Here is a 12704-nt window from a genome sequence, read left to right on the forward strand (position 1 = left end):
TATGAATACGCAGGGTGTAATAAGAATACGCAGGGTGTTATATGAATACGCAGGGTGTAATATGAATACGCAGAGTGTAATATGAATATGCAGGGTGTAATATGAATACACAGGGTGTAATATAAATACGCAGGGTGTAACTCATCCTATATCTATATAAATGTAGATTTACACTGACCTATAAACATATATTTATACACAGTACTCACAGAACATACCCCGTTATATATATATAATTCAGTCACCTCTCTGATGACCTCTTCTGTCTTTCAGCTGCTTCTTATCTAGCTACAACTCTCATTTCCTGATTTGGAAACGTGTTTTTTTTTAATTTTTGGTTGCTGTCAATGTCCCTGTTTTTATAGCTGGATAAAAAATATAAAACGTAAAATTCCCCAAAAAATTGCTAGATTGTACATATATCCATTATCCAGCAGCTTGTGTCCAGGGATCTGATTTGAGTTGCAGATTAATGGATTTGTGTGATGTAAAGATACTCCTTGGTGTAAGTCAATGTACTCAGCATATGTGTACAGCTTGTATTTAGAGGTATACGGCTGGGATAATATCCTGCGTACTGATTGGTCAGTATCCTGCGTACTGATGGGTTAGTGTCCTGTGTACTGATGGGTCAGTATCCTGTGTACTGATGGGTCAGTATCCTGCGTACTGATGGGTTATTATCCTGCGTACTGATGGGTTAGTGTCCTGCGTACTGATGGGTTATTATCCTGCGTACTGATGGGTCAGTGACCTGCGTACTGATGGGTTATTATCCTGCGTACTGATGGGTCATTATCCTGCGTACTGATGGGTCAGTATCCTGCGTACTGATGGGTCAGTATCCTGCGTACTGATGGGTCAGTGTCCTGCGTACTGATGGGTTATTATCCTGCGTACTGATGGGTCAGTATCCTGCGTACTGATGGGTCAGTATCCTGCGTACTGATGGGTCAGTATCCTGCGTACTGATGGGTCAGTATCCTGCGTACTGATGGGTTAGTATCCTGCGTACTGATGGGTTAGTGTCCTGCGTACTGATGGGTCAGTATCCTGCGTACTGATGGGTTAGTATCCTGCGTACTGATGGGTCAGTATCCTGCGTACTGATGGGTTAGTGTCCTGCGTACTGATGGGTCAGTATCCTGCGTACTGATGGGTCAGTGTCCTGCGTACTGATGGGTTATTATCCTGCGTACTGATGGGTTAGTGTCCTGCGTACTGATGGGTTATTATCCTGCGTACTGATGGGTCAGTATCCTGCGTACTGATGGGTCATTATCCTGCGTACTGATGGGTTAGTGTCCTGTGTACTGATAGGTCAGTATCCTGCGTACTGATGGGTTAGTATCCTGCGTACTGATGGGTCAGTATCCTGCGTACTGATGGGTTAGTATCCTGCGTACTGATGGGTCAGTGTCCTGCGTACTGATGGGTCAGTATCCTGCGTACTGATGGGTCAGTATCCTGCGTACTGATGGGTCAGTGTCCTGCGTACTGATGGGTCAGTATCCTGCGTACTGATGGGTCAGTGTCCTGCGTACTGATGGGTCAGTATCCTGCGTACTGATGGGTCATTATCCTGCGTACTGATGGGTTATTATCCTGCGTACTGATGGGTCAGTGTCCTGCGTACTGATGGGTCAGTATCCTGCGTACTGATGGGTCAGTATCCTGTGTACTGATGGGTTATTATCCTGCGTACTGATGGGTTATTATCCTGCGTACTGATGGGTCATTATCCTGCGTACTGATGGGTCATTATCCTGCGTACTGATGGGTCAGTATCCTGCGTACTGATGGGTTAGTGTCCTGCGTACTGATAGGTCAGTATCCTGCGTACTGATGGGTTAGTGTCCTGCGTACTGATGGGTTAGTGTCCTGCGTACTGATGGGTTAGTGTCCTGCGTACTGATGGGTCAGTGTCCTGCGTACTGATGGGTCAGTATCCTGCGAACTGATGGGTCAGTATCCTGCGTACTGATGGGTCAGTATCCTGCGTACTGATGGGTTAGTGTCCTGCGTACTGATGGGTCAGTATCCTGATACTGATGGGTCAGTGTCCTGCGTACTGATGGGTCAGTATCCTGCGTACTGATGGGTCAGTGTCCTGCGTACTGATGGGTCAGTATCCTGCGTACTGATGGGTCAGTGTCCTGCGTACTGATGGGTCATTATCCTGCGTACTGATGGGTCATTATCCTGCGTACTGATGGGTCATTATCCTGCGTACTGATGGGTCATTATCCTGCGTACTGATGGGTCAGTATCCTGCGTACTGATGGGTTAGTGTCCTGCGTACTGATGGGTTAGTGTCCTGCGTACTGATGGGTCAGTGTCCTGCGTACTGATGGGTCAGTATCCTGCGAACTGATGGGTCAGTATCCTGCGTACTGATGGGTCAGTATCCTGCGTACTGATGGGTTAGTGTCCTGCGTACTGATGGGTCAGTATCCTGATACTGATGGGTCAGTATCCTGCGTACTGATGGGTCAGTGTCCTGCGTACTGATGGGTCAGTATCCTGCGTACTGATGGGTCAGTATCCTGATACTGATGGGTCAGTATCCTGCGTACTGATGGGTCAGTATCCTGCGTACTGATGGGTCAGTATCCTGCGTACTGATGGGTCAGTGTCCTGCGTACTGATGGGTCAGTATCCTGCGTACTGATGGGTCAGTATCCTGCGTACTGATGGGTCAGTGTCCTGCGTACTGATGGGTCAGTATCCTGCGTACTGATGGGTCAGTATCCTACGTACTGATGGGTCAGTATCCTGATACTGATGGGTCAGTATCCTGATACTGATGGGTCAGTATCCTGCGTACTGATGGGTCGGTATCCTGCGTACTGATGGGTCGGTATCCTGCGTACTGATGGGTCGGTATCCTGCGTACTGATGGGTCGGTATCCTGCGTACTGATGGGTCGGTATCCTGCGTACTGATGGGTCAGTGTCCTGCGTACTGATGGGTTATTATCCTACGTACTGATGGGTCAGTATCCTGCGTACTGATGGGTTAGTGTCCTGCGTACTGATGGGTCAGTATCCTGTGTACTGATGGGTCATTATCCTGTGTACTGATGGGTTATTATCCTACGTACTGATGGGTCAGTATCCTGCGTACTGATGGGTCAGTATCCTGCGTACTGATGGGTCAGTATCCTGCGTACTGATGGGTCATTATCCTGTGTACTGATGGGTTATTATCCTACGTACTGATGGGTCAGTATCCTGCGTACTGATGGGTCAGTATCCTGTGTACTGATGGGTCAGTATCTTGCGTACTGATGGGTCAGTATCTTGCGTACTGATGGGTCAGTATCCTGTGTACTGATGGGTCAGTACCCTGCATTCTGATAGGTTATTATCCTGCGTACTGATGGGTCAGTACCCTGCATTCTGATGGGTTATTATCCTATGTACTGATGGGTCAGTATCCTGTGTACTGATGGGTTATTATCCTATTTACTGATGGGTCAGTAGCCTGCGTACTGATGGGTCAGTATCCTATGTACTGATGGGTCAGTAGCCTGCGTACTGATGGGTCAGTATCCTACGTACTGATGGGTCAGTATCCTATGTACTGATGGGTCAGTAGCCTGCGTACTGATGGGTCAGTATCCTAATACTGATGGGTCAGTATCCTGCGTACTGGTGGGTCAGTATCCTGCGTACTGGTGGGTCAGTATCCTGTGTACTGATGGGTCAGTATCCTAATACTGATGGGTCAGTATCCTGCGTACTGATGGGTCAGTATCCTGCGTACTGATGGGTCAGTATCCTGCGTACTGATGGGTCAGTATCCTGCGTACTGATGGGTCAGTATCCTGCATACTGATGGGTCAGTATCCTGCGTACTGATGGGTCAGTATCCTGCGTACTGATGGGTCAGTATCCTGCGTACTGATGGGTCAGTATCCTGCGTACTGATGGGTCAGTATCCTGCGTACTGGTGGGTCAGTATCCTGTGTACTGATGGGTCAGTATCCTAATACTGATGGGTCAGTATCCTGCGTACTGATGGGTCAGTATCCTGCGTACTGATGGGTCAGTATCCTGCGTACTGATGGGTCAGTATTCGGTGTGCGGATAGCTGTATGGTGACAGTAACACATCTCTTGGTCTGTGTGCTTCATCTCCTGATAGGACGGCCTGGACAGATGGAGGAGCAGCATTATGAGAGCAGAGAGTAACATGTATGTACCCACATGGAAAATTTAGATTTTATTTTTTCAGGATGTGATTATTTAACTGGGACTGAGGGGTGCAGAACGCTCTACGTTTGTCAGGCGGCCTCATAGCTCTTTGATCACATTTATTTCTCTGCAGCAACAGAAGAACTAATCCTTAGGACACCATTAACAGGGAACTTATAGGCTACATATATGAATACGCAGGGTGTAATATGAATACGCAGGGTGTAATATGAATATGCAGGGTGTAATATGAATACACAGGGTGTAATATAAATACGCAGGGTGTAACTCATCCTATATCTATATAAATGTAGATTTACACTGACCTATAAACATATATTTATACACAGTACTCACAGAACATACCCCGTTATATATATATAATTCAGTCACCTCTCTGATGACCTCTTCTGTCTTTCAGCTGCTTCTTATCTAGCTACAACTCTCATTTCCTGATTTGGAAACGTGTTTTTTTTTAATTTTTGGTTGCTGTCAATGTCCCTGTTTTTATAGCTGGATAAAAAATATAAAACGTAAAATTCCCCAAAAAATTGCTAGATTGTACATATATCCATTATCCAGCAGCTTGTGTCCAGGGATCTGATTTGAGTTGCAGATTAATGGATTTGTGTGATGTAAAGATACTCCTTGGTGTAAGTCAATGTACTCAGCATATGTGTACAGCTTGTATTTAGAGGTATACGGCTGGGATAATATCCTGCGTACTGATTGGTCAGTATCCTGCGTACTGATGGGTTAGTGTCCTGTGTACTGATGGGTCAGTATCCTGTGTACTGATGGGTCATTATCCTGCGTACTGATGGGTCATTATCCTGCGTACTGATGGGTCAGTATCCTGCGTACTGATGGGTCAGTATCCTGCGTACTGATGGGTTATTATCCTGCGTACTGATGGGTTAGTGTCCTGCGTACTGATGGGTTATTATCCTGCGTACTGATGGGTCAGTATCCTGCGTACTGATGGGTTATTATCCTGCGTACTGATGGGTCAGTATCCTGCGTACTGATGGGTTAGTATCCTGCGTACTGATGGGTTAGTATCCTGCGTACTGATGGGTCAGTGACCTGCGTACTGATGGGTTATTATCCTGCGTACTGATGGGTTATTATCCTGCGTACTGATGGGTCAGTGACCTGCGTACTGATGGGTTATTATCCTGCGTACTGATGGGTTATTATCCTGCGTACTGATGGGTCAGTATCCTGCGTACTGATGGGTCAGTATCCTGCGTACTGATGGGTCAGTGTCCTGCGTACTGATGGGTTAGTGTCCTGCGTACTGATGGGTCATTATCCTGCGTACTGATGGGTCAGTATCCTGCGTACTGATGGGTCAGTGTCCTGCGTACTGATGGGTTATTATCCTGCGTACTGATGGGTCAGTATCCTGCGTACTGATGGGTCAGTGTCCTGCGTACTGATGGGTTAGTGTCCTGCGTACTGATGGGTCAGTATCCTGCGTACTGATGGGTCAGTGTCCTGCGTACTGATGGGTTAGTATCCTGCGTACTGATGGGTCAGTGACCTGCGTACTGATGGGTTATTATCCTGCGTACTGATGGGTCAGTATCCTGCGTACTGATGGGTCAGTGTCCTGCGTACTGATGGGTTAGTGTCCTGCGTACTGATGGGTCATTATCCTGCGTACTGGTGGGTCAGTATCCTGCGTACTGATGGGTCAGTATCCTGCGTACTGATGGGTCAGTATCCTGCGTACTGATGGGTCAGTATCCTGCGTACTGATGGGTTATTATCCTGCGTACTGATGGGTCAGTATCCTGTGTACTGATGGGTCAGTATCCTGCGTACTGATGGGTCAGTATCCTGCGTACTGATGGGTTATTATCCTACGTACTGATGGGTCAGTGTCCTGCGTACTGATGGGTCATTATCCTGCGTACTGATGGGTCAGTATCCTGTGTACTGATGGGTTAGTGTCCTGCGTACTGATGGGTCAGTATCCTGCGTACTGATGGGTCAGTATCCTGTGTACTGATGGGTTAGTGTCCTGCGTACTGATGGGTTATTATCCTGCGTACTGATGGGTCAGTATCCTGCGTACTGATGGGTTATTATCCTGCGTACTGATGGGTCAGTATCCTGTGTACTGATGGGTCAGTATCCTGCGTACTGATGGGTTAGTGTCCTGCGTACTGATGGGTCAGTATCCTGTGTACTGATGGGTTAGTGTCCTGTGTACTGATGGGTCAGTATCCTGCGTACTGATAGGTCAGTATCCTATTTACTGATGGGTCAGTATCCTGCGTACTGATGGGTCAGTATCCTGCGTACTGATGGGTCAGTATCCTGTGTACTGATGGGTTAGTGTCCTGTGTACTGATGGGTCAGTATCCTGCGTACTGATGGGTCAGTATCCTGCGTACTGATGGGTCAGTATCCTGCGTACTGATGGGTCAGTATCCTGCGTACTGATGGGTTATTATCCTACGTACTGATGGGTCAGTGTCCTGCGTACTGATGGGTCAGTATCCTGCGTACTGATGGGTCATTATCCTGCGTACTGATGGGTCAGTATCCTGTGTACTGATGGGTCAGTGTCCTGTGTACTGATGGGTTAGTGTCCTGCGTACTGATGGGTTATTATCCTGCGTACTGATGGGTCAGTATCCTGCGTACTGATGGGTCAGTGTCCTGCGTACTGATGGGTCAGTATCCTGCGTACTGATGGGTCAGTATCCTGCGTACTGATGGGTCAGTGTCCTGCGTACTGATGGGTCAGTGTCCTGCGTACTGATGGGTCAGTATCCTGCGTACTGATGGGTCAGTATCCTGCGTACTGATGGGTCAGTATCCTGCGTACTGATGGGTCAGTATCCTGCGTACTGATGGGTCAGTATCCTGCGTACTGATGGGTCAGTATCCTGCGTACTGATGGGTCAGTGTCCTGCGTACTGATGGGTCAGTGTCCTGCGTACTGATGGGTCAGTGTCCTGCGTACTGATGGGTCAGTGTCCTGCGTACTGATGGGTCAGTGTCCTGCGTACTGATGGGTCAGTATCCTGCGTACTGATGGGTCAGTATCCTGCGTACTGATGGGTCAGTATCCTGCGTACTGATGGGTCAGTATCCTGCGTACTGATGGGTCAGTATCCTGCGTACTGATGGGTCAGTATCCTGCGTACTGATGGGTCAGTATCCTGCGTACTGATGGGTTAGTATCCTGCGTACTGATGGGTCAGTATCCTGCGTACTGATGGGTTAGTATCCTGCGTACTGATGGGTCAGTATCCTGCGTACTGATGGGTCAGTATCCTGCGTACTGATGGGTTATTATCCTGCGTACTGATGGGTTAGTGTCCTGCGTACTGATGGGTTATTATCCTGCGTACTGATGGGTCAGTATCCTGCGTACTGATGGGTTATTATCCTGCGTACTGATGGGTCAGTGACCTGCGTACTGATGGGTTATTATCCTGCGTACTGATGGGTTATTATCCTGCGTACTGATGGGTTATTATCCTGCGTACTGATGGGTTAGTGTCCTGCGTACTGATGGGTTATTATCCTGCGTACTGATGGGTCAGTATCCTGCGTACTGATGGGTTAGTGTCCTGCGTACTGATGGGTTATTATCCTACGTACTGATGGGTCAGTATCCTGCGTACTGATGGGTCAGTATCCTGTGTACTGATGGGTTAGTGTCCTGTGTACTGATGGGTCAGTATCCTGCGTACTGATGGGTTATTATCCTACGTACTGATGGGTCAGTGTCCTGCGTACTGATGGGTCATTATCCTGCGTACTGATGGGTCAGTATCCTGTGTACTGATGGGTCAGTATCCTGTGTACTGATGGGTTAGTGTCCTGCGTACTGATGGGTCATTATCCTGCGTACTGGTGGGTCAGTATCCTGCGTACTGATGGGTTAGTGTCCTGCGTACTGATGGGTCAGTATCCTGTGTACTGATGGGTTAGTGTCCTGTGTACTGATGGGTCAGTATCCTGCGTACTGATGGGTTATTATCCTACGTACTGATGGGTCAGTGTCCTGCGTACTGATGGGTCATTATCCTGCGTACTGATGGGTCAGTATCCTGTGTACTGATGGGTCAGTATCCTGTGTACTGATGGGTTAGTGTCCTGCGTACTGATGGGTTATTATCCTGCGTACTGATGGGTCAGTATCCTGCGTACTGATGGGTTATTATCCTGCGTACTGATGGGTCAGTATCCTGTGTACTGATGGGTCAGTATCCTGCGTACTGATGGGTTAGTGTCCTGCGTACTGATGGGTCAGTATCCTGTGTACTGATGGGTTAGTGTCCTGTGTACTGATGGGTCAGTATCCTGCGTACTGATAGGTCAGTATCCTATTTACTGATGGGTCAGTATCCTGCATACTGATGGGTCAGTATCCTGCGTACTGATGGGTCAGTATCCTGTGTACTGATGGGTTAGTGTCCTGTGTACTGATGGGTCAGTATCCTGCGTACTGATGGGTCAGTATCCTGCGTACTGATGGGTCAGTATCCTGCGTACTGATGGGTCAGTATCCTGCGTACTGATGGGTCAGTATCCTGCGTACTGATGGGTTATTATCCTACGTACTGATGGGTCAGTGTCCTGCGTACTGATGGGTCATTATCCTGCGTACTGATGGGTCAGTATCCTGTGTACTGATGGGTCAGTATCCTGTGTACTGATGGGTCAGTGTCCTGCGTACTGATGGGTTATTATCCTGCGTACTGATGGGTCAGTATCCTGCGTACTGATGGGTCAGTATCCTGCGTACTGATGGGTCAGTATCCTGCGTACTGATGGGTTAGTGTCCTGCGTACTGATGGGTTAGTGTCCTGCGTACTGATGGGTCAGTATCCTGCGTACTGATGGGTCAGTATCCTGCGAACTGATGGGTCAGTATCCTGCGTACTGATGGGTCAGTATCCTGATACTGATGGGTCAGTATCCTGCGTACTGATGGGTCAGTATCCTGCGTACTGATGGGTCGGTATCCTGCGTACTGATGGGTCGGTATCCTGCGTACTGATGGGTCAGTATCCTGCGTACTGATGGGTCAGTATCCTGCGTACTGATGGGTCAGTATCCTGCGTACTGATGGGTCAGTATCCTGCGTACTGATGGGTCAGTGTCCTGCGTACTGATGGGTTAGTGTCCTGCGTACTGATGGGTCAGTATCCTGTGTACTGATGGGTCAGTATCTTGCGTACTGATGGGTCAGTATCTTGCGTACTAATGGGTCAGTATCCTGTGTACTGATGGGTCAGTATCCTGTGTACTGATGGGTTATTATCCTACGTACTGATGGGTCAGTATCCTACGTACTGATAGGTCAGTATCCTGCGTACTGATGGGTCAGTATCCTGCGTACTGATGGGTCAGTATCCTATGTACTGATGGGTCAGTAGCCTGCGTACTGATGGGTCAGTAGCCTGCGTACTGATGGGTCAGTAGCCTGCGTACTGATGGGTCAGTATCCTATGTACTGATGGGTCAGTAGCCTGCGTACTGATGGGTCAGTAGCCTGCGTACTGATGGGTCAGTATCCTAATACTGATGGGTCAGTATCCTGCGTACTGGTGGGTCAGTATCCTGCGTACTGGTGGGTCAGTATCCTGTGTACTGATGGGTCAGTATCCTGCGTACTGATGGGTCAGTATCCTGCGTACTGATGGGTCAGTATCCTGCGTACTGATGGGTCAGTATCCTAATACTGATGGGTCAGTATCCTGCGTACTGATGGGTCAGTATCCTGCGTACTGATGGGTCAGTATCCTGCGTACTGATGGGTCAGTATCCTGCGTACTGATGGGTCAGTATCCTGCGTACTGATGGGTCAGTATCCTGCGTACTGGTGGGTCAGTATCCTGCGTACTGATGGGTCAGTATCCTGCGTACTGGTGGGTCAGTATCCTGTGTACTGATGGGTCAGTATCCTAATACTGATGGGTCAGTATCCTGCGTACTGATGGGTCAGTATCCTGCGTACTGATGGGTCAGTATCCTGCGTACTGATGGGTCAGTATTCGGTGTGCGGATAGCTGTATGGTGACAGTAACACATCTCTTGGTCTGTGTGCTTCATCTCCTGATAGGACGGCCTGGACAGATGGAGGAGCAGCATTATGAGAGCAGAGAGTAACATGTATGTACCCACATGGAAAATTTAGATTTTATTTTTTCAGGATGTGATTATTTAACTGGGACTGAGGGGTGCAGAACGCTCTACGTTTGTCAGGCGGCCTCATAGCTCTTTGATCACATTTATTTCTCTGCAGCAACAGAAGAACTAATCCTTAGGACACCATTAACAGGGAACTTATAGGCTACATTCTGCCCTATCAGCTCGTCACATAGCGTATAACTGATACCTGCCGCCCTTCTCCTCCGCGCACTCGGAGATCCATTGTAAATGTCCGAGATCTTCCCAGCCAGAATGGTCATATTCGGCATGTTGTTAAACGCTGGGATGCTGGAGGAAGTGCTGAAGCTTGTGGCAGAGGATATAATTGATATAAGGGCGACTTTAACATTCTCCTGTCAGAGAAATATGAGAAGATTAAAGCCATAGAAACATCAAATATCATAGAGTGACAAGAGGAGCCATCCTGCCATACAGCCCTCTCTGCACAGATAAAGTACTGTTACACCATATCATATATCATACAGTGACTGGCACAGCCATCCTGCCATACAGCCCTCTCTGCACAGATAAAGTACTGTTACACCATATCATATATCATACAGTGACTGGCACAGCCATCCTGCCATACAGCCCTCTCTGCACAGATAAAGTACTGTTACACTATACCATATATCATACAGTGACTGGCACAGCCATCCTGCCATACAGCCCTCTCTGCACAGAGATAGAGTATTTGTACATGATACCATATATCATACAGTGACTGGCACAGCCATCCTGCTATACAGCCCTCTCTGCACAGATAAAGTACTGTTACACCATATCATATATCATACAGTGACTGGCACAGCCAGATGGAATGGGCACAAATGATTTACATAAGGTGAGCATCACACAGTAAATCAGTGTGTTTAGTGATTACGAGGAATTTCCAAATTAGAGTCATGTGATAGAAAAGGGTGTGACCGCTTTACAGCAAACACAGACATTGGTCAGAATATCACAAATGTGACATTGCAGAACGGAAACATTTTTTGGTACATATCAAGTTGGATGCATTTTTACCTCAGCCGTACAATACATAGAAAAAGATGCAGGCAAAAAAAAGAGTATTTACATGTATATTATACTGGTAAATGTATTGATGCCTATGAAGGTGGCCATTATCACGGAGACCAAGATTTAATCAAAGACTGACAGGTAAGACCACATGACTTTAGTAATGGAGACAGAAATGTAAGACACTTCAGTCTTTAGAGATTCATTAGCTGCTTTTCTTTAACGCATAGTTGCCTACTCTCCCTGAAAGTCCGGGAGACTCCCACATTTCAGGGAGACCTCCTGGGAGAGCAGTACAACCTCCCGGTTCTCGCCCCCGCAATAGATAAGTTGGGGGAGGGCTTAATGACGCAAATATTGTGTCATAGCCCCACCCCTTGCTGTAATTGGCCAAAATTGTGACAACTGTTTAGGGGGCGGGGCCAACATGATGCAATTAATCAAGCCCCGCCCCTGCATGCCCACCTCCCCCGGGATCTCCCTGAAACCATCGAGGAAAAGTTGGCAAGTATGGTTCAGATATATATCATAATTATTACCGTGTTTGGAATCTTGGCCATATCTTGTGCGCTGAGTGTGGCAGCCAGGACTCCGAGTGCTGATAGTGTTACGTCTGTCCATGTAGCGGTGTCCCTGCCAGGAAAATATATAACTATCATACAAAGTAAGACTAATATACAGTATGTACATAATGTCTGTATAATTGGTGAGTTCTGTGTATTATAAGGATTGAGGCACCATCTAATGTAAACTCACCTCAGAATTGTGTGACCAGTATAAAAGCTGTGGGCTTCATCTCAAATCATCATCATCATCATCAACATTTATTTATATAGCGCCAACAAACTCTGTAGCGCTTTACAATTAGGAACAAACAGTAATAAAACAATACTGGGTAATACATACAGAGAGGTAAGAGGGCCCTGCTCACAGGCTTACAATCTATGGGACATGGTCACATAATGCATGGGAAACTTCTAATACCCATATAATTTACAGCAGGAAGATCATTATCACATATATAACCATCTATACACCTACCTGCATACAAATGAATGTGACATTGTTGTCCTGTGCCCAGACCCGCATGTTTGTTTAACAAGACGAAGACAGCACTTTATAGCCAGTATAATGGATATGTGATTCAGTATGGATGGTGACTGTCATCATATTATGTATTATGTAGAACTGTAGGAGGAAGTTCCTCAACACACAATATGGGGCGAGAGGGGCGACACACGCCAGGTGGTCGTGATCTCAGAGTAAGAACTTACATAATAAAGAAATTACTGGTAGTTTGCTT

General features: G+C 47.3%; 1 protein-coding gene across 2 annotated transcripts in view; it reads right to left on the reverse strand.

Annotated features, from left to right (window-relative positions):
* Positions 1-12704, reverse strand: part of LOC142107992 (otoancorin-like) — a 97932-nt gene that overhangs the window by 9251 nt on the left and 75977 nt on the right. For both annotated transcript variants that reach the window (XM_075191683.1, XM_075191682.1), the window contains exons 16-17: positions 11941-12034; positions 10569-10734 (exon numbers count right to left, since the gene is read on the reverse strand). In XM_075191683.1, coding sequence (XP_075047784.1) covers positions 10569-10734; positions 11941-12034 — 260 coding nt within the window. The remainder of the gene's footprint in view (positions 1-10568; positions 10735-11940; positions 12035-12704) is intronic.

The sequence above is a fragment of the Mixophyes fleayi genome, chromosome 11 (assembly GCF_038048845.1).
Source record: "Mixophyes fleayi isolate aMixFle1 chromosome 11, aMixFle1.hap1, whole genome shotgun sequence".
In the NCBI taxonomy this organism is placed as follows: domain Eukaryota; kingdom Metazoa; phylum Chordata; class Amphibia; order Anura; family Limnodynastidae; genus Mixophyes; species Mixophyes fleayi.